This window comes from Dendrobium catenatum, unplaced genomic scaffold (assembly GCF_001605985.2).
Source record: "Dendrobium catenatum unplaced genomic scaffold, ASM160598v2 fragScaff_scaffold_621, whole genome shotgun sequence".
Classification (NCBI taxonomy): domain Eukaryota; kingdom Viridiplantae; phylum Streptophyta; class Magnoliopsida; order Asparagales; family Orchidaceae; genus Dendrobium; species Dendrobium catenatum.
In genome coordinates, this window is record NW_021319083.1 from 20,241,966 (window position 1) to 20,265,531 (window position 23,566).

The 23,566-nt window shown below is 36.9% G+C and overlaps 1 protein-coding gene across 3 annotated transcripts; it reads right to left on the reverse strand.

Moving 5' to 3' along the window:
* Window positions 1–2,976: 2,976 nt before the first annotated feature.
* Window positions 2,977–22,848, reverse strand: LOC110111490 (sorting nexin 2B). 3 transcript variants are annotated; one of them, XR_003700880.1, is made up of 7 exons: window positions 20,922–22,847; window positions 14,262–14,471; window positions 13,897–14,160; window positions 8,725–8,811; window positions 3,575–3,661; window positions 3,417–3,498; window positions 2,977–3,324 (listed from the first exon to the last, which is right to left on the reverse strand). XR_003700880.1 is itself a non-coding variant. In XM_020843397.2 (6 exons), exons 1-5 carry the CDS (start codon window positions 21,807–21,809, stop codon window positions 3,581–3,583), a joined length of 1,527 nt encoding a protein of 508 aa, XP_020699056.1. In that variant the 5' UTR covers window positions 21,810–22,848; the 3' UTR covers window positions 2,977–3,498; window positions 3,575–3,580. The 3 variants fall into 3 exon arrangements, 2 of the variants coding, with proteins under 2 accessions (XP_020699056.1, XP_020699055.1); XM_020843397.2 differs by having other exon boundaries at window positions 2,977–3,498; window positions 13,897–14,157; window positions 20,922–22,848; XM_020843396.2 differs by having other exon boundaries at window positions 2,977–3,498.
* Window positions 22,849–23,566: the final 718 nt, after the last annotated feature.

Here is a 23,566-nt window from a genome sequence, read left to right on the forward strand (position 1 = left end):
ACGCTTGAACCTTCTGGTATTGACATTGGCTCTTTGATTAGTGTAGGAAATGGGAAAAATTTGATAATTTTATGGTGTTCAGTTACTGCAAATTTTACTTTTGTTTGACAACCTGATCATGAATGAATCTGGTAGTTTCTTTTCTATTATTGTTTTATATTTTCTTAAGTGTTTTTTTTTTATGGCAAATCTTTTTCAGCTTTGTTGAGGGGGGTATGAATCTCTTCACTAAACATTTGTATTATTAAAAATTTATTTTTATAAAAATAATAAGAAAGTTGTTCCAAATGAAGCCTAAGCCCTTTAGACCATTGGCTTTAAGAGGGAATTTCTCCTCTGAATGAGGGGAGGGTCTAAGGAGAAGTTTGGAATTTAGTATATCTATTGAAAAAAAAAAAAAAATTTGCGGAAGGATGTGTTGATGTGATTTAGGTGTATTTGAGATGGTTTTTTTATTGTTTTTTAAATCAACTTTTCAGTATAGAAATTAAAAATTTTATATTAAAAATCTATTTTAAAAAGCAATAAGAAAACCGTCTCAAATAAATCCTTAATATTCATGTAAATTCAAAGACTTTTAAGATATTATATCATTCCGACGCAATTGTTTTTTCATAGTTCATTCATGTATTGTAGTTGATGTTGTGCATGATTGGTCATTGACTAGCACCATTAGGCTCTATGTAGGATAATTTTCTTACTGTTTTTTAAAATGATTTATTAGTACAAATTTGTTTGAATAAAAAAATTTTGTTAGAAAAAGCTGCTTTTGAAAGCATTAAGGCTTCGTTTGGTTATTCGGTACTTTTGTAAAAGACAGTTTTAAGAAATATTGGTTCAAAAAAAAAAAAAAATTCTAACGGACAAAGTATATATAAAAATTTTTCTTAAAACAATAAGAACATGAACAAAATGGTATTATTGTGAATGTGGTTTGAGGAACCAAATAGTGAAGAAGAAATAACTTTACCCTTTCAAAAAGGGATAAGCATCAAAAACACCCAATCAAACTAGGTCTAAGAAAGCTACACCAAACAAAGTTTTAGGCTTCTTTTGGAACATCATAATGTTTTATAAAATAGAGTTTTAGTATTTTTTTTTTCCAAAAAAAATTAATTCTAAAATTTTGTTTTATAAAACAGTACGAAAATTATCTCAAACGAAATTTTAGTCATCATTTAGGTTTTATTTAAGATAGTTTTTAAGAATAATTTTTGTGCTGATAAATTGCTGTAAAAAATAACAAAAAAATTGTCCTAAATAAAATGTTAATGTCACTTTTTTGCATTGATGGCCATATCAACCGACATAACGTCGGTAAATTTATTGTAAGAATTTTTTTTACCAAGAAGATGCACAATGATGCTAGCAATAGTTATGAAATTATTTTAAAAATAATCAAAATAAATATCTATATTACGATATAATTGAACTTTGATGCAACTCACATTGATCTCTTAGTTCTCAATCAAGAGACTTTAGATTCGAATTTTATGTATGTAATGTATTTATAAATTTATTTTAATTGTCCTAAATATTCCTAAGTTATAATGAGCGTTATTTTGAAACAATTATTACATCCGGTGTCCGAATGCGTTCAGAGACCAATAACCACACGCCACGTCACCTACAACTCGGTATTGCTCGGTATACATTCAGACCGTTCGGTTTTTGACCGGATGTAATAATTTCTCGTTATTTTGAGACCTCAAATTTTACAATAGCAAGCGCTAATAAAGTTATTTCTCTAGATGATTTATATAGGAGATTAGGAACTAAGAAAATATATAGTTATGTGCTGGGGTCTTCATTTAATTGTCCTAAATATTCCTAAGTTATTTTTCTAATATTTTTAAACCTTTATTTAAGATAAATGTATTCTTTTAATGAAATAAATACAAACAAGATTAATGTATTTGGCTCATTTAAAATTCTTTAAGATATACGGACAATATTGTGAAAATAATATAACTTTTTTTCGATCATTTTATTTATTTGTATCCATTTATTAAAGTCATATAAATAGAAAAATATTAATTACAAAGTAACTTCATTCATTTATATGAGGCAAACTTGCACTAAAAGGGGGGTAAATAGGGGGTGAATTTCTCTCGCAAAAAATATGAGGTTTTTAAAATACTCTTACGAAAGGGGGAAAAAAAAATCTTATTTTAGATATAAATTATATTAAAATAAATTTAAAATTTCTGAAATGCTGAATGTATTTTAAATTAATAATATATATATTTAATTTTAAATAGTTAATCTTAAAATTAAATGCAATAATGTTTGTAAAGCGCAATTTTTTTATCAGACATTTTGTTTTCTTTATAAAAGCACAATGGTTTGCACTCTCGGTAAAAACATTTCACAGAGTTATGTGGCATTTATAATTTTTTGGGATATATAGGCCAATTAAGAATAAATTCCATATAAAATATCACATACATAAGATTCAAATTCTAAAGCCTCTTGATTGGAAAAAAATTATTTTGTGCGGTCACCAGACGGCGTGTAAGACGCAACGTTCGAAATATGCGCCGTCACTTTTTGGCCCGGTACGTAATGCTCGAGCACCGCTGGTGTACCGGGTGACGTTATGCATTCTGATTGATCTTTAGACCATCCGTGTCCGCACAGAATACCTTCTCCTTGATTGATAGCCAAAACTTCCAACCAACAAAATGATCTAAAAAAAATATTGGGCTTCATCCCATATTTTTGCAATAATTACTACATAAAAATTAATTAATGCTTCATTTGACACAACTTTCTTAATACTTTCTAAATCAATTTTTTACTAAAAGTTACTTTAAAAAATAGTAAAAACTTTGTCCCAAATGAAGGCTAAGGTTTTATTTGGGACATGTTTTTAAATATTTTTTAAAATAACTTTTTGATATAAAATTTTTTATTTCAATAATTTATTTGCTAAAAAACAGCTTTAAAAAGTAGACCTAATGCAAAGAAAAAATCTTAAAATGAAAATAAAAATTGCCTATGAAGATTCCAGTTTTTTTACATGCAGGAATAGTTGGTATTAGCATTGAAACAATAGTTTTTTTTTTACTATATCATTTAGCTGCAGCCTATTTAATAGAGAAGGATGAGCTAATAATGTCAGAAACTCCTAAAGATGGCCAAATGATCGACTACTTTTAGAAGAAATGAATGACTCACTGTGCACCACCTTAAGGTTACATATTTCAACAACTCCTAAGTTTGTTTTTAGTTACTACTTACAGATCATTTTCTAATTATTTTGTCAGCCAAATCCCTTTATTTAACAAATTAGACTCCATAATGCTACTCCTATGTCCTTCTCTATAGGAAAAAATTCACCAATGGATCATTCAATACAAAACGATGAAGCTCTTTTTATCTAAAAACTGATAAAAAATTAGAGGAGAACGTACCAATCAGGAGAGCTGAGCCATGCAATCCACAATAGTTCAACAAGGAGATTGCAAGGGATGCCTTATTACGATTTCCAGGGTCCTGAAGTTATGGTGTGAGAATTCTTTGCATGATAAATCGTTTGCATTTTTGTTCAGAGAAGGCTAGAAAGTGTCACCTTTGCCTAGCAATTATCTTTTGTATAATGGCTTGTTTCACTTGCAACTCTTTCCCATACATCCGCAATCTTCTGGAAGTATTCTACCTGTTGAGAGCAATAATTTGTTTTTGATGAGAATCCGCGGTATATAAGAAAGTTGGAATAATTAAGGCTTTGCTTGGGGAGAAATTATTCTGTGCGGACTCCGAACGGTTCGGAGACCAACTAGAACGCACCATGTCACCCGGTATTGAGCAAAAAGTGACGTGGCGCGTTCTGGTTGGTCTCCGGACGCCACAGAAGAATGTTTCTTATTTGGGACAGATTTTGGCCATTATTTTCACTATAAAAAAAGTTTAGTACTAAAAAGCTACTATAAAAAACAATAAAAAAAGTTGTCCCAAACGAAGGCTAAGGATTCTTTTGGGGCGATTTTTTACTACTCTTAAAGCAGCTTTCTAGTAGAAAATATTTTATTTTTGTACTAAAAAATTGTTTTAAGAAGCAGCAAGAAAGTCATCCCAAACGAAGCCTAAATCTCATTCCGAGACAACTTCATAAAGAGAGAGAGAGAGAGAGAGATTATCTCTAATCCATCTAATTCTGAACAATATCCAAAAAAATTGAGATCTGTTTAATAAATAATCATTCTTCATTCATTGATTGTATGTGCTACATAATATATAAACATATATTGTATATATTATGTAAGGATTAATTTGAATTCTACAATTACTTGGGTTTTGTTTGGGTCTAGCTTTTTTTTTGCTTTCTAACATAAAATTTTTTTGATTAGAAATATTTGTACTAAAAAGACGTCTTAGAAAGTTGTAAAAAAAACTGTCCCCAACGAATTCTTAATCATAGATCAAGCATATTCACAATTTTCAGGATTATACGATCTAGATCTAGATAATATGATGTTGTATTTATTATGGAAAAAGATTTATGAGGGCAGATTGGTGGGAGTGATTCCAATTACGGGGCAGTTTTAGGACACCAAGCCGTGGTCTTTACATATGATTCTCACCTTCATCTAGTAGGATATAGTGATACGAATTGAATAGGTTGCCCTGATACTCACCACTCTGTCATAGAATAGTATATATTTCGTGGTGATTCTTTGATCACAAGCAAGAGTATTAAACAATCTCATTTGTCTAAATCAATCTATCAAAATGAATATCATAAAATGACAACAACATGTGCAGAGATTATTTGGCTACATGGACTTCCATATGAGCTTGATTTTTCTCAAGAAAATCCAACTCCTCTACATGCTAATAAATCTAGTGCCATCAAAATTGTCACCAATCCGGTGTATCATGAGAGGACTAAGCATATTAAAGTTGGTTGACACTAAATTCAGGAAGCCTTCGATTCTCATATCATTTCACTTCCTCGTGTCTTTAAAAACCTTCATATCATTAGTTTATTGTAAGCAAATTGATGCTTTTTAACCAACCATCGTCAAGCTGCAGGGAGGTGACAATGCAAGCAATTAATATCAATTAATTGCCATTGATCAATGTGCTCATAGATGTCACCTCATCAATTAATGTGTGCTAATTTATTATAATTAATTATGTAGTATACTTCCTATTAAGTAACTATTCTAAGGGCATCTACAACCAAAAATCTCATTTTTCACTCCAAGATGCCGTGAAACTTAAAAATGCCGTGATTCATCTCCAATAGAACTCCATTTTTGCCCCGTAACGGTCGTTCTCTTCTTTTGCGTGTTTCTTCGGCAAGTTCGGTAGAGGCCCAAAAATGGCGCATATGAACAGTGCAACGCCAATATTGGCGTCGCACTGTTCATCCGCGATGAAATGACGTAAGAATTGCCGCTCGGTTGGAACGACAGAAGAACGAAAAATAGTTGTTTGCCGTTCCATTGGAGATGTTCTAAGGTTGTATAAATATGGGTTAAATGTAGGAAAAAGTTCAAATAATTTGTGCACAACTTTTGTTTGTCAATTACTACTACTCTTCTTGTTTCTTGTTCAGTTGTTTTACTGTTTTGCACCACATAAAAGTTGCAAAAAACAACTAGTTTTGCGCAAGGTTGAAAAAAGTGACCCACTGGTTGTTTCTAGCAAACTACATAAGAAAAACAACAAATTAGCTACCCTTTGTTGAAGGGAAAGTTAGGATGAAGGGGAGTGTACATTTGGAATGCCCATCTGAAGTCAAATGGCCATTAAGAGGTGACTTGGGGTATATTTAAACTGTTAATGCAATAAGAGATCTACTAAGTGGGTTATGCAAAAGATTATAGAAGAAGATTGTTATAGTTTGAGACAATGCAAACGGTAATATGTGCAAAAGTACAATTCCAAGTTCCGATGTTAAGCTATCACGTTGGAAATAAATCTTGGGGAGGAACAAGAACCAAAGTATACTAATGAATTTTAATTTCAAGTTGTAAATGAACTCTGCCTATCTCAATCACCAGTCTCAATCAATCCAATGGGATGGAAATATTCATAGAGCTGATGAGAATATCGGTAGAAAAACCTGGCGCGCCTACCTCTACTGACGGCCAGGTTTAGGAGTGTTTTTATTTATAGTACGCTTTGAATAATCTTTATTTTAATTTTCGAACGCAATTCCTACATTGATTCACATCAGCGCCTACCTCTACTGACGGCCAGGTTTAGGAGTGTTTTTATTTATAGTCTATTTTCTGCATTTTATTTATTATTGTATTTTATATTGAGAGTCTTTCCCAATTTACCCTTATGTTGAGTTATATGAGTGTTATAGACCAAGTGACATTTTAGTCTTTGAGTCCTTCATGTTTTGAGGTCTATATATTGAGGCCTTGGCTATTGTAGTAAGAGGATGATCATTATGAATTAGACTTCAGTTTTCCTGAATTGTGTGATTGAGTCTTCTTGAGAGAAGAGTGAAGTCCCTAGGAGTAGGGCAACACAACACCTATCAACCGACGCCGTGACAAGGTTCTAGGCTTTATCTTCTCTCCCTCCTCACCCCCATTTTCCTCCATTAGCTGCTGAATCTCTACTGCACCATACAGCTGAATCTCTGCTGCCCCATATACCCGACCCCTGCTGCCCCATACAACCGACCCTTGCTCCCCCCATACAGCCAGAATTCTCTGCTGTTCCATTCAGCCGAGCTACCTCCCCCCTCTTCCATTCCCACTCACCTACCCAGCCTTCCTCTCTTCCCAAGGTTGGCCATCCCCCACTCCATTGCCTCTTAAAATCCACTCCAACTTTTCTTCTTCCCCATTGATTCCCCAAGGGTTGCTGCCGCTTCCTATTCCCCTTCCTAATTAACTCCACTTTAATTATTGCCTTTTCCTCCTTCCATTAATTCCTAATAGTTGTTGCTTTTCTATTCCCCCCATTAAATCCCATGGGTTGCTGCCTTTTTCCATTTTCCCCATTAATTTCTAATTGATGTCCCTTCCAGTTTCCCACTAATTCCTAATAGCTGCCACCTCTTCCCCTTCTCCGATAAATCCCTAAAGGCTGCTATCCCTTCCCCTTCACCCAATTAACTCCCTCTAGTTGTTGCCCTTTACCCTTTCTCCCATTAATTCCTCATAGTTCTGCCCCAACTTCCCTCCCCTTTTATTTTTCTAGTGTTGTCGCCCCTTCTCCCCTCCCTCTTCCCTTTAGCCAGCCTCTTCCCCACTTGTATCTTCCTTTAGCCAACAGCCCCTTTCCCAAACAGCCACCCCCTCTTCTCTTTCAGCAAACCAAGCCCGAATTTCCTTTCCTAAATCGAGGACAACCCAGTCATCCATGGATGACCAATCCCGAGCTTGATTACGGCTTGGTATTTGACGATCAAGGCTTAGTCGATATTCACCAGTCTCTCTTCTTCGACATCGACTTCGAGATTGACCACACTATCAAAGAATATGTTGATCAGATTAGCTTCTCTATTGCAACCACCATTGACCATCGTAGATCTCCTGTCCAGTGGCAACTCACCTACATCCCACCCACTACTTTTTTTCCGGGTAACTTTCCATTGCTCAAAACCTTAAACGTTTACATCTGCTTAATGGCATTGTTAATATCGTATCAAGTTTTCTTTCACTAAAACTATTTGAAGCATGTGAGAGAGAGAACTTCACTGTGATTGTTCTAATTGTTAATTATGAGATTTGTGTGACTTGTGGATAAGTACATATTATCTTGGTTATTATCTTACCATTCCCCGTCAATACTTGTAATTATTTGCTATTACTTTATCAACAATTGAGAAGTCACTTAAATCAGCCCTTGATCACCATTAATATATATAATTGCTAAGCTTGTCAATTCAATATTATTCCTAAGCAATTCCTAAATCTAGCATTTGTTTTACGACAAGAGCACAATAACAAAGACAATGGGAAAAAACTAAAGAATCATCTAAGGAAGGATCATCTTTCTCTAAAAGAAAGAATGAGAAGAAGACTGGTGATAGTCCTTCCTCTTGTAAAACCAGTACCACTAGTATGTTTTGTAACCACTATTAGATGCCTAGCCAACAAGAGAGAGAGAGAGAGAGAGAGAGAGAGAAGACTGAAATCTTCCCTAAAAAGTGCAACAAGGATGGAAAAGAAAAAAACAACTGCTCCTACAATGAAGAATATGATGCGGAGTTTGCGGATAACAAGATGAGCCCATCTCTATCTTTGATTGAAATGCTGCTACTTGGCCATGGAAAATATGCTTGACCATAAAAGGTGTAAGGCAAAACGTTCTAACTTTCAGAGATGCCCTACATTTGAAAATTGACGTACTGCAGGAAGTGAAAATACCTAACAAGTATGACCTTTCTAGAGGGTAACCTTTAACCTCAAAATAAAATGCTAAAGGGTGCATAAAGAGCAAATTTTGCCTATATAGTGCAAATGCGAAAAAATGATCCGTTCTCTGCTCCATAAAACATAATGAATAGCCAATCTCTTTCGCCAAATCACAACAATTCATGTTTACAACCACATGCATACAAAGACATGATATCACAACATTGATTATGTAACTTAAGAAACATGTGATATTTATTAGCACAACATGCCAACCAAACAAGGATGAAAAGCAAACAAGTATCAAACTCAGAAAATGAAATAAAAACCATTGCTTAGGCCTTAGACAACTTCCAATCATATTAAGGTACAACTAAATACTGAGTAATACCTGATTCATTGCCAATCCTCTTAGCATGTTCAGAAAATCATCATGCCTATCTTTATCAAATCTCTCAAGATCGTATCTGTTGTTCTCCTGCAATCACGCTAAAGTAATTGAGAATTTTTCATACTAATATGGATAATACATTGCTGAGAAATTTTATCCTACGATTCTGTTGAGTGACAAAGCACAAAGTACACAATTTGAGGGAAAAAACAATACTAAATGAATATCAAAATTTATCAAATACTTATATGCTTAAAAGCTGCATGTGGATCTCCTAATAGTTGAAAATTTCCATAAACCCCTGAAACTTATGCATATATAAAATAAGAAATAATAGAGAATGAACACTACAGAAAAATCACCTATTACCGATGATATTTCCCGATGGAAATTGATCATTTTCCGGCAGGTTTGGAATTTACTGGTGGTAAATTTTCCGCCGGTAAAAACAGCATGGAAAAAATATTTCCGGCGGTCTTTTTTGGAGGAAAATATTTACGGCGATTTTCCGGTGGAATAAGGCCGCCGGAGAATAAAAAAATTAATTAAAAAATAAAGCTGCTTGCCCGCCCAGCCATGTGCAGCTAGCCCACCGCTATGCATTTCCTTTATCAAGTACTCTCTCCATGATGAATCTGGTATGCAAAGCAGAGTTCCTTTAAATAGGAAATTATGTCTGATGGAAAAATCTTTAAAGTGAACATGAGGAGATTGAGACAGTAGAAGCCATCGCTGGGAGAAATCCTTGTCTGTTGGATATAATTCTTGCAGAGATGCAATGCCGTGGATATCCATTTGAAGTTGAGTGACTAGCGCTGTTCGACGGCTAAGGGCATCGACAACACGATTTTGAGCTCCGGACTTATGCTTTAAGACAAAACCGAATTTCTGTAAGAAGGATACCCACCTCGCATGCATTTTATTTATAGTTTTCTGGCTATTAATGTACTTGAGGGCTTGATTGTTGCTGCTCAGAACAAAGTCTTGATGCAGAAGGTAATGCTCCCATTGCTTTAGCGCCCGGACTACAACGTATAGTTCTTGCTCGTATGCGGATCAGATCTGGCGAGCGGGACTCAATTGCTCACTGAAGAACTCAATAGGTCGGCCCTCTTGTGACAAAACAGCTCCGATTCCAATGGCAGAAGCATCAGTGCCTACGTGGAATAATTTGTGGAAGTCTGGTACTGCTAGAACAGGTGCGGAACTCAGTGCCACTTTGATCGTGTTGAAACTATGTTCCTGAGCCAATGTCCATTGAAATGATTTTTTTTAGGCAGTCCGTGATCGGTGCAACAATAATAATGAATCCCCGAATGAATCGTGTTATGCAGCCGGCCCAGGAGGGGCCGACTGGACCGGTCCAGCCTGGACCGGTCCTCGTTTACTCCCGCAAGCCCAAGCTGGGCGGAGAACAAAGGGGGGCGGCAGCCCTTGTGGGCCCAAACATTAATTGTATTAAACTTTGGGAGGGAAATTTTGAACTAAGGGGCTGTTTAGGGATTTTTAATTATTCCTTTTGCTTTAATTAGGGAGAAGGGTGTGAGGAGGGAGGCATCTTGAATTTGAATCTTATTTGAGATCTAGGGTTTGTTCTTGGACTCTTGGCGTTGCCGGAGATTGTGGAGAGTATTTCCTTCCTCTCGAATTGAAGGAAAATTGTATCTTGCAAGTGCTTTTCATCTACTAGTGGAATACAAGTGTTTGCTTTGATTTCCTACGAATTTCTCTTAAATTTCTCTCAGATTTTCCACTGCTTGTACTGTTTTCTCTCTACGAACAGCAGTTTTTCCTCTTTGTTTGTACTAATTTTGGGTAGGTTTACTTGCGAACTCAAGTATTTCCTATCAAATCGCCGATAGAAATTTGCCAACCCAATGAAGTTACAAATTTCGAATACGGACCGTGGTGTGGGCCAATTAGTAATGGCAATAACCTTCTGAGGATCTATGTGAACGCCTTCATGAGAAACTATGTATCCGAGAAAATGAACTGCAACTGTGGCGTTCATATTTAGGGAGATTAAGGTATAACTTATGCAATCTCAAAATTTCCAAAATAGAATTGAGGTGTTCAAGATGATTTTGCATTGTAGAGCTAAATACAAGTATGTCATCAAAATAAACAACACAACATTTATCCAAAACCGGCTTGAGGATTTCGTTCATAAGCCTCATGAATGTGGCTGGGGCGTTGCAAAGGCCAAACGGCATCACTTTCCATTCATATAACCCGTCATGGGTTTTAAATGTTGTATTTCACTTGTCCTCATGGCCTGATACGAATTTGATGGTACCCGCTCCTTAAATCAAGTTTGGAGAATATAATGGCACCCGCAAGTTTGTCCAACATGCCTTCAAGAAGTGGTACCGGGAAGCGATACTTAACTGTTATTTTGTTGATGACTCGGCTGTTGACGCACATATGTCATGTCCCATCTTTTTTTGGCACAAGGAGAGCGGGGACGGCGCAAGGGCTTAAGCTCGGTTGGATTAATTTCTTTTGGAGCAGTTCATCAACAATCTCTTGCAAGGCGGAGTGTTCCTGTGGGCTCATTTTGTAATGTAGCAAGTTCGGCAAAGAGGCTCCCGGTTGAAAATCTATTTGGTGTTGTAGACTTCGCAAGGGAGGTAGACTACTTGGTAGTTTGTTGGGCCAAACATCCGAAAAAACGATGGAGAATGTCATGGACAGCAGGGGGAATTTCAGAGAACTGAACATTTTGATTGGGCAGAGTAGTGACTAATGCATACATAGTTGCGGGCTCTTGCCAAGAGTGAATGATTTGCTGTCCCAACACAATATACATGGCTGCTTTATCGGGGGTATCCCTGTTGGGTGAGTTGTTGGAATGAGGCAGCAGCCAAATTCGGCGATTCTTCCATTCAAAAGTATATGTATTGTTACGGTCGTCATAGAGAGTGTTAACATCGAATTGTCATGGGCGCCCAAGTATTATGTGACAGATGTCCATTTCAAGGACGTCACAAAGGACTTCGCAGACATAATTCTTTCTGATCGAGAAAGACACCCGACACATCTCCGATACTACGATCTCAATGCCCTTCTTCACCCAACTAATTTTATAGGGATGAGCGTTTTTAGTTGTTTTCAGCTTGAGTTTATGCACCACAGATTTAGAAATGATATTCTACGTACACCCGCTATTTATGAGCATCTCACAAACACTCTCATTTATAGTGCAGCGGGTATGAAAAATGGTATGTCGTTGAGTGTTACTACTTTGGCGAGGTGCTAACAAAAGTCTCTCCATAATGCATACTATAGGTTCTCCATCATCGACTTGAAGGTCTTCGAAATCTTGCTCGTTAACAACTTCCGTTGCTTATGGCTCGCCATCTAGTAATTAGACCTGCTGCCGATTTGACAATCATTTGATTTATGCCCTGGCTGAAAGCAGCGGTAGCATTTGAGTGTAGTAGGCTTAGCGTATGGGTTGTTCTCCTTAGCCGAAAACTTATGTCGGTATCCAGATTTTGGCGCGGATCCAAGTACGCCTGCGCCCCCATGTTGGAGCGTCATCGATTTTGATCCGCTGACACTTCATTGCTTAGTGGCTTCCAGCACGGGCTCGGAGGATGTCCCAGAAGGTGACGATTAATTTGAATCTCAACTTTAAGGGCATAGTTCACGGCTTGCGACAATGTCCAAACCAAATTCAGCTCCAATTTATCTTGAATGACTTCTTTCAGACCACCGATATAACGTGCTACCAATTGGCTTTCGGATTCACTTAGGTTGTTCTGAGCACTCAGTCTGTAAAATTCCTATGTGTACTCATTTACTGTTCTATTGCCTTGGGAGCAATGTTGGTACTGAAGATAGAGCATCTGCTCAAAATCAGTAGGTAAAAAATGCCCTCGCAGCAAACGTTTCATCCGAAACCAGCTCGTGATGTTACTCCTCCCTTCTCACCTTCGGGACTGCAATAGTTGCATCCACCAAGCTCCCGCTCCGCCCTTTAGGCGACAGGCGACGTATTTTACTTGCTTCTAGGGTGCAATCTCCATGTAGTCAAAAAATGTCTCAACAGCTCGTTCCCAATCCATATATTCTTCTATGTTCAATCTGCCATAAAAAAAGGAATATCCAAGTTTATCTTGAATTCTCCTTTCTGGCGGTGAATGAAGTGCTCTCGCCGCGGCCGATCATAGTAATCAAGTGCTGTGTACAAGTTCCGGCCGGAAAGATTTGGGTGTCCCTCATCTGCGGAGTCCAACGCTTCAATCTGTTGCTGTAAATCTATTCCATCCTCAGAATCGGAAGCATTTGGAATCGTTGGTGGTGGTTTCCGGGCGTAATGTAGCCAACGTGCCAGTATGGTTGTTGGCGTCATCGACCGGCCAGTCGCTTGGGTTGGCTGATTCGTTCACAACGGACGAATTTCTGTGTTCATTTCTGCAGAAAATCGAAAGAACTCAGCAGTGAGCACTTCCATATGTTGTGCGATACTCGACTGAGCAGTCCACGGGGCTTCCAAACTCCGATCGTCGTCAAGAGTGGAGCGTTTGCTACCTTCCTCCATTGAAGCTCTGATACCAATGTGGCGTGGAACCGCAAATCACCTTTAGCACAAGAAGAAGAAGAGGGAACCGAAAGAGAGAAACAGAGGAAGAAGAAAACCTTTTCTAGGTATTAGTATATTTCATTCTACCTGGCCTCATACATTTTGCTTACTATAAGTATGTAAACCTATAAAACGGTGAAAGGTTGTAAAAGCGGTCCTAAGAGAAAATGGAAAACATTCTACTGGAGCCACTATGGCACCTGCAGCAAAACAGAGAAGTTGTAAATAATAACTAAATGGTAGTGGAGGCCAAAAGCATAGATGTAGTGATCTGTCGGACCAAGATAACCCACATCACACTATAATATGGATACAACTTCTACAAATAGTTTGTATGATTTAGGCTTAGCATTTCATGTCACACTCAAAAGGAATGCATGAAGGAGAATTCATCAACCAGACCCTAAATGGTCAAGATATCTCTAATAAGATGATGATTCATGTATAATACTTAATCACAACCTGCTAAATCAATTTAGCTAATATATGAAAATATTTGTGCAAGAGACTGCAGAGCAAGTAATTTGGTGCAATTTTTTTATGCCGATCATTTAGTTTAGCGAGTAAATAAGAAGGCGCGTTACCTTTATCTTTTCATACTCTCTAGTTGCACAACTTTTAGCATCTTCTGTGATTCTCATCGTCCTTCTTATTTCCTCTAATCTCTGGATTCTAGAATCATAACCGGAAAAAAACCTAGCAGAAGCAGCTTCAAGCTTTTCAGCCCTAGCATGCCAGGAAGCAAGATCTGATATAAGTGTTTGCACAGTCAATAAGGCACCGGAACGCTCCGAGAATGCATTCCTAATGCTCAGCATTAGCCCTGTGTACTCCTGCAGAGTCTCCTGCTACAAACATGAGCAAAAAATCACTTGACAAGTAAGGCTCATCTAAAATTTTCAATCTAAAAAATTGTGTTTTCATCATGAAATTGGACATGCATGGATACCAGATGTCTGATTGTTTGAGCATTTAGTTCACGGTAAAACCTGCTTGCTTTAACAGCTGCAGTTGCTACGACTTTGGCATCAACAGCCCATGATCTCTCTGGCATATCAATGATCTCATTGTTTTCCAGCTTTACTAGTTTGACGAATGACAAACCCAACTCTCCCATTGTTTCTGCAATATCTTGTTGTGCTTTTACCAATGCTTCAGCCTAAACCAAAGTAAAATATACAAGTTAACACTTCGTCTTAATCCAAAGCAAAGCATACAAGTCACCACAACCAACCATGACAACATAAAGTGGACAATAGTATAAATCACACCAATTAAATGTTATGGGGCATTGAAATAAATAACCATACATATTTTTTAAGTTGTTCATCTAAAATATAATTCTACATCTTTCAATAGGTGGCATCCAAGACTTTGCATGTGCTTTAACTTTTATTTTTATAAACAACCGTACATATTTTTTAAGTAGCTCCAATGCAATCAAATAAAAAATGAGACTCAATCCTCTCATAGGTACCCCCACCCACTTTCCACCCCACCCCACTCCAAAGGAGAGAAACAGGGAAAAATTACACTAGAAGATAGCAGAAGTGAACAACAAGAAGTGAAAATAAGAATTTCACATCACAGTAGTCTTGGGAAAATTACAGGAAGGGTTCCCAAACAATTAAAAAAGCCAAATCGCAATGATAAACTGGTGCACAAAGAGCTGAAGAAGAAAACTTGCTGAGCATATATATCATCCAATTATTCAATTAATAGCATTTCTCAATAGAGCACTATCAGAAAGGCGGACAAAGACTAAAGAACACAAAATGCTCCGAACTTCACCAACCACTATAACAGGTAGACCTCAGGTAAATAAACCAAAAAATGAATGTCTTACAACTGTTCAAACAATTCTCTGCTTTTTACTAATTACTCTACCTTGTGAAACAGAAATCAGGTAAATTCCTTCTGATCGTGCGCTGGTATGTGCAACACAAATATTCCATAAACTTTATAGTGCAAGGCTCTTTAAGCTCTTTAGATTTGAGATTTAGTCTTACATTGCAGCATCAGCTCACTCGTAAAAACTATGGTATCAATTTAGCTTTCTTTCAAAGAGTTCATCACCATCACCATCAATAATCTTATGCAACGAATTGGCATTGGCTTTATAAATTTTCATCCTACATTCATTCCAAGATCTATTCACATCAACTCTTTTTTTCTCTGTAACCCTTTGAATTCGATTTTATTTCTATGTTCGTTCAGCACAGATTCTACTTTTCCTCGAACATGGCCAAGCAAACAAAGCCTAATTTGCACAACCATAACTTAGAAGCTACTTACAATATCCCTATAATTTAATCATTTCAACTCCATGATTTCTCATTTTGGAACAAATATGTCTTACATCCTCACTCCTTAGTAGTTCTACCAACCTCATCTTGACCAACTTTTAGTATAGTCAGCTTAGGTGGAGAACACTAGGGCAGTAAGGAATTTTTTTTTAATTTCATAAATTACTTGATACAAAACAAAATACAAATGAATCTATGAATAAAAAATAAACTATTTATAACTTTATAAACAAATATAGATTTAAAAAAAAAGTTCTGAATTTTGTTCATTGGGGCATAAATTCTAGTGATCATGACTTCCTTAACATGAATCTTTAGGATCCTAAATTTTTGGTATTAATTAGTAGGTTTCAACAATAAGATCTATAGCATATGCATCCTTAAAATAAACTCCCTCAACTTTGTGAATAGATATCTTCTATTCCCAGCTTGCCACTAATCTCCAAAAACGGTGCCTTGTAACCTTGTGAAGGCATTTGTTAGCTAATCCCTTGTAGATATATATGATATACAAATTAAACCACGGTCTAATTTTTCTTTCATGTAATATTTATCTGTCTCAATATGCTTCATTTTTGTAGAGAATTATATGTGATATTTTTTGCTAACTTATTATCACAATAGTCTCATAAGTCTATCTCCATATAACTTCAGATCTTTAAGAAAAATTTTTAACCACAATATTAATGTAGGATCTTGATAGGAAATACATGTATGCACAAGTAAACCTAACCCAAATCAAGTATCAAAACAAGGACAACTGCTGTCCACAGCAGAAAACAGCCCAAAACAGTGAGAAATCTGAGAGAAATTTAAGAGAAATCCGTAGGAAATCAAAGCAAACACTTATATTCCAATAGTAGATGAAAAGCACTTGCAAGATACAATTTTCCTTCAATTCTTCAATTCGAGAGGAATGAAATACTCTCTACAATCTCCGGCAACGCCAAGAGCCCAAGACAAACCCTAGATCTCAAATAAGATTCAAATTCAGATAATCCCCTCATCCCTCCTATTCCTCCTAATTAACATGAAAGGATAATTAACACTTACCAAAACTACCCTTACATTCAAAATCCCCCCCCCCACCCAATTTGCATCAAGCCAAGCTATGGGCCCACCTCAATGTTCCCCCCCCCTGCTTGCTCTGTTTGTTCCACCTGCAGTAGACCTGGACCGGTCCAGCCGGCCCAGGATGGGCCGACTGCGTAACAGATCTTTAGGGTGAAGGTAATAACTTGATTCATGACCTCTTAGGTGGTGATGAAAAGGTTATATAGGCAATGGGAAAATAGGCACTAAAGTTTTAGATAACTTTGGAGCTAGAGTCCATTGGCTATGAAAGGATATGTTTTCTTTGAATGCAAAGGATGAAGAACTCAAGATCAAAGGTCTAACAAGTCAAGAAACTAACGAAAGTATTTATATGGATTTTGTATGAGTGGTTAGGAGTTATTATTATTATTTTTTATTGCTCATAGCAAAAAATTGTCTCTTTGTATTGGGATTTTGTCTTAGGTATTTGCAGGGTAATTAGGGAGACATTAGGAAGTTAACTGAATTTATGGGGATGTAGTGGGAAGGTTTGGAGGTGTTTAAGGGGTTAAGAGGTCATAGGAGGCTAGGGTTTAAGTGTTGGTCGAGCCTAGCTAGTGAGAGGAGTTGCATTAAGAGGAATAGGAGGAGATAAAGGAGATAATTGTTGATGCATCGAAGCCCTAAAGGATTAGCCATCAAGTTTCACCAAAAAGTAGAGCAACCAGCAAGCTCTTGACACAAAATATGCATACATACAAGATAATTAAGTTAAATAATATATCAAACAAAGTTCTATGGCTGGTATTTATATACACTTGGAGATCCAATCCTATGATGATTGATTTCCACTTGATTTGGAATTAATTAAGGCCACTTATAACACATCCCATGGATTGATAACAAGGCTAATCATGCAAGGAGGTAAAATAATAAAAAAAAAAAGATGCAAAAAAATTAAATTAGCCAAGCTAAAAATGAAGGAGAGTGGTTTAATCTTTAATTATCCTTAATCCTTGATTGAGTGCTCAACTTTTGAACTTTTGGAGGGAATTTTAAAAGATTTTCCATCATATTTAAACAAGAGAGGGATGTTTGTATCTTGTATGAAAAGTCAAGTGGCCTTCAAATTAAGCATGTGTATGATTTCTTCATAAAAAAAAAAAGAAAAAAAAATGTGTATGATTTCTTCATAGAGGAGCCACCCTCTTGCCTGATTGCCTTGAGATTTGTGCTGTTATTTTTGCTTAATATCTTGATTCCATGCTCTTATTTGAACCCTAGTCATGTATTGTGTTGCATTAGTAATTCACACATCTCTTATGCCACTACTTCGAATTCAACTTATGCACTAGACCATACTATTATATTTTAAATTTTGTTTCTCCATGTGACAAGATTTCTGATGCGGGACGCCGCCGAACGACAGAGGGAGGGTCGGCGACCCCGGTGAGCTCGGAAGCGGCCGGAAAGGCGGGCCGCGTCGGCCGATCCGCCGAAGGATCGCGCGGAGGGACGCGGTCGCGGAGCGTGACGCAGAGAGGGGCGGGGGCTTTGGCTTGAGAGGAACCGGTCCATTTCTGGACCGGTTTGGCTCGGGTCAGCCCTGAGCTGGGCGGTTCAGTTTGGGCAGCCCACTAGTGGGTTTGGTTTGGTCTTTTGCTTGCTATAAGTAGGGATTAAGGGGGGATTTCTAGGGTTATGCAAGATTTGAGTTTTCTCTTAGCCTCCTTAGTTTCTTTCTCTTGTTTTTTCTAGGGTTTGTAGTGGGAGACCTTGTCCTTCTCGAAGTGGACAAATTGTATCTTGTTTCTCTTGGATTTTGAATGCAAATGTTCTGGTTCTTCCTCTCATCCCTCTTGTGTTGATTTTTTCTTGGATTTGGAGGAGAATTTTCATCTTGGAGGAAAATTAGGGCAAACCCTAATTTGTGAAATCTAAGGCGTATCAATTTCATACCAAAAAAAAAACAGCAACCAAAGGTGTATCCCTTGTCTATAGGTGAACCTATATAGTCAGCATCTATGTAGGCTTCATGTTTCAACTTTGTGTTTCTTATAAATTGAATTTTCCTTTCAGAATTGGCTTTTAAGAAATGAAGAGTTGTAGGTGAACCTCCATTGAATCATATATGAACAGTCATACGGTCATACCACACGCATAACATAAGTTATATCTAGCCTCATATATGTAATATAAATAAACTTTCTCACAAATCTTTACTATTTTCCCTCGTTATTGTAGTTTTTTTTCCTCCTATTATATGCTTTAGGTCAATTGGTGTATAATTAGGTATACAAGTCATCTTCCTTATTTCCTTTAATAAATCATCATAATTTTATTGTAAAATGAAGAAATAAAAATAAAATATTTGAGGAATGAGATATTGAGTACGGGCAAATGATTTGGGGCTTTGGAGAGCAAATAAGAAATTTAATTTTTATTTTTTTAATAAATAAAAAATTGAAGTACAAGAAATTATATTTATAAGATATTTAAGACATGTATGTTAGACACTTGTGTCTAATTTATTTTTAATATTTTTTGTAATTGGACACGTATTCGGCTTGTCTCACACGTATCAGAGGCGTATCAAACACATGTCATATCTGATACATGTCAAAAACTGCATACCTTTTTGATGAGAAGTGTCGGCGCATCATACTAAATGCCTCATATATTTGTTCCTTAATTTTGAGCATCTCAATTAGTTTTAAATATCAGTACCAAAATATTGCTTCTTTAATCGTTTGGCATCTTTTTAGTTCTTAAATATTAATGAAAATATTTGTTAATCAAAATATTGCAAGATCACCCATAAATCACAATAATTATCTCATTTAGACCTATAATTCTACTTTCATACATTTTTTAGTGTTAATTCCAATTCTTTTTTTGGATTAATTTATAATTTTTCTTATTATTTTCTTCATTATGCTCTAACAAAATTTACTTACACTACTATTTTATAATTTCCCAAAACATTTTCAGTTTTTACAGATGTCACCAGCTTTTAACTATAAGCTTTATTATTTTTGCTTATAAGATGTCAAACCTGATGAATGTCTATAAATATTTTATAATTTCTCAAAACATTTTTAGCTTTTCTTGATGTTTCCATCTTTAATTATAAGCTTTATTATATTCATTTACAATATATTGAACCAGATCAAACTATCTAAGTACCTTATATCTTTTCTTGGTTATTTTATATACCTCAATTTACTTTAGTACCTGGCTTATATATAAATTACCAAAATTAGAACCATTTTCTTTCCTCAATATCCTCTTCACAAAAATTTAACATTCTTTTATAAGTCTCAATAATATTCATCTTATGGAACTCATCAAAAGCACCTTATTTATCTTAATAAAATTTTTATCTCCTCACAACCACTATCTCCTTATTAATATAGGGTATATTTCCAAGCTCTTGTAAACTTTAATGAAACCTTCTTGATGAAAAAGATTCCTAAATGCACCCAATATTCAAAACAATTTTTATATGATAAATTGGAACCTTGCACCTCTCAGTGTTAAAGATAACTAATGTCATCTATAAGTATAGCAATTTTAACATGGTACTTTTTTTGGTATCTCCTCACCATGTCAAGTTATCCTTATTAATTTAAGATATATTTCAAAGATCTCATAAATTTCTATGAAAATATTCTTAATGAGAAATATTCTTAATTTGACAAAATCTAAGTTAAGTGTTGAAGAGATGAGGATGCTTACGTGGATGAGTGGCTTTACCCTTAGAGATATGATAGGAAATGAGCATATACGTGAAATGGCTGGAGTAGCTCCAGTGGAAGATAAGATTAGAGAGAGTCGCCTTAGATGGTTTGGTCATAGTAAATGGAGGCCTTCCGATGACCCGGTTAGAAAAGTTGAGGTATTAGATTTGACTTATGTTAAGAAAGGTAGAGGTTGATCTAAAAAGACTTGGTTAGAAAATATTAAAAATCATCTTTCTTTATTAGATTTAAATGAGAATTTAAATTTTAACAAAACACAATGGCTAAAAAGAATTCATGTAGCCGACCCTTGATGTTGTTGTTGAACAAAATCTGCAAAATGATTTTTAATATTATAAATTGCAACCTTGCGCTTCTCAGTGTAAGATAAAACTAGTTTCATCTATAGTTGTAGCAATCAATATCGAACAAGTGCAACTAATTAGTCCGATCAAATCCTCATCTTCCACAGACCATGCAACTGTCATTGATTAAACTATAAACAAACTTCAGGTGAATTCTATCTACCTTATCCGATGAAGCATTGAGCTGCAGTGCAAAGTCTTGTATCTTCCCCTTCCACTCCAGAAACGCTTTATCCTCCTCCACCACCAATGGTTTCGCCCCAACCAAATCGTTCCTAACCGATTGCCTCAATTCCTTAAACATCCTCGCTAGATACCTTCCTCCCCTAGCTGGTAGCACCGATTCTTGCGGGGCCACCCACCCATTCGATCCATCGCCAAACAACTGTTTTGGAAGCCGCAGAGCGCCGTCCAATATCCTTGACGCCATATCCGTCGTCAAAGCTAGCGGCAGGTTTCCCGGCTCCAGGAGGAAAACTCTAAGCTCCTCACTTCGCCCAATCACTGGATGCGCTGCAAGCCGTTGCAGGTACTTCTCCAGAGCCGCCCGGCGGTGCTCGACGAACTCGTGTTTATGCATTACACGACTCTCGACCACGCTCTTTTCGGGGCGGAGCGGAATGAAGAAACCGCGGTGGGATTCTGCGATGTGATCTGCTAGGGTAACCACATCGCGGAAGCGGCGGCGGACGCTGAATCCGGGGCCACCGGAGCAAGTGCGAGTCGTAATCAAGTAGGAAATAAAGGAGCCGCCGCCAGGGACAGGCGAGTTGGCTGCAGCGTTCTCCTTCTGAGGATCGGAGACTGTGATCTCGAAGTTGGAGGCGCGACCGGATCTGGAGGGGAGATTTTGACCAATTTGAGGCTCGAGGAGGTGAAAGAAGGCCTTGGCGTCAGAGCAGGAATCAACGATGACGGCGCTGCGGTGTATGGACGACGAGGAGGGGGATGATGAGTTGTTGGAAGATGATGATGGAGAAAGAGGAAGGGATTCCATGGCTTCCGTAAGCGGTGGGGAAGCGAAGGATGGTTGGGGCCCCGGTCCCATCATCGCCAGGGCAGGCGACGAATTCAGAGATCTGGGAGAGACGGGAAGTGGGTGAGGGGGCCAAGCCCTGTTGTGAGTCGCGACGAAGACGAATGATTGCCAAATGGTGAGAAAGTCTAGCTCTAGCCGAGAAAGTCCATATTAAGGAAAAATCCGAAAAAGACTGCGAGGCCATGGCTGCAAACGAACCAAGCATATCCAAGAATTTGAGCATCTTCGAGCTCAAGCTCATCTGTCAGGATCTCGTTCGATCTCGGCTCTTTTAGATAAATTCTGCTCGAGTTTGTTTATTTAAGCTGATCGAGCCAGCTCGTTTACCGCCGCTGACCTGAAGGCAGAACTACAAAGCAGTGGAACAGGAATTTGCACAGTAAAAAGGAATTGATACTTTCTTCTATCTTTCTTTTTGGAATAACAGAAAATACTATAACTAATAATTTTTGGAAATGATAAAAGGTAGTACGTATAGCATAAGAAATAGAATAATAAACGGTTAATAGTGGCAGCATAACGTGGCACATGGTGAGTAGTTCGTAGGTAGCATGTAGTCCACATCAGGTCTCAGGTCTCCTCTGCTTCAGAAGAGCTCATCTCTGATGAGATGGTTGTGGCATCTGCACCGTTTGGTGGATGGTAGGGGTACATATCGGCAACATTAAAGGTGGAAGATGTTGTAATGTATTTTGGTAAATCAATGACATAAGCATTATCATTAATTTTACGCAATATGGGAAAGGGGCCAAGTTTCTTTGGGTTGAGTTTCGGGCAAGGTCCTGAAGGGAATCGGTCCTTGCGGTATCTCAACATGACTAGCTCTCCAGGTATGCTTATCTTGGTCTACCTTGTACTTTTTGTTGTTGTCTATCAATTTTTCTTGGACCTCTTTAAGGATACTAGAGAATTGTTCTGCTATTTGAACCGCAGCTGTGCTTCGACACTTTGGAATGACGGCTAGGTCAACAATGTGATTTGGCATTTTTGTATATACAATACTGAAGGGATATTAACTTGTAGATCGGTTCGACATATAATTAAAAACAAATTCTGGTTGTCCAAGAACATTTTCCCATTTTTTTGGATTATTTTGATCCAACACCTTAACATGCTAGCAAGGGGTCAGTTAACGACTTATGTCTGATCGTTCGTTTGGGGATGATATGTCGAACTTAACTTCAAATCAATTTGAAATGTCTTCCATAATTTGCGCCAAAAAAGGCTAATAAACTTAATGTCCAGATAGGATGTGAGGTGTCACAACCCAACCCGAGCAGGACATGTCCTATCGTGTTGAGTTGTGACAGGCAAATCTCAAGATCTAGTTTTCGAATTATTTTAAAATTTCTGTCAAAATTCATTGAAATAAACTACAGACTACATAGCTACTAAAAAATCAAAATACTAAAATAAACTCATCCACCAAGCTTCGTTTATTTCATCAAAATAAATATCGACACTATAGTATATGGCTACAGGCAAGAGTTACAGAACTGAAAATTTAACTAGTCATGATTGTACAAAAATGCATTTTTTCAAAAAAATAACGAAATTACTAGGGATTGTGTAACACGATGTTTTAGGACTTCTATTATACTGCACTATTTTTTTAACATCCAAATAATTTTCTATTCAATAAAAACCCCACAAATTTCAAAACCCCCGTTATAAAATTTTTAGAAAATATTCAAAATGTGCATAATCATAATCTCTATAACATATAAAAAGTTACGGTGTGAAAGTTTTACCTGTGTAAAGTTATCCTC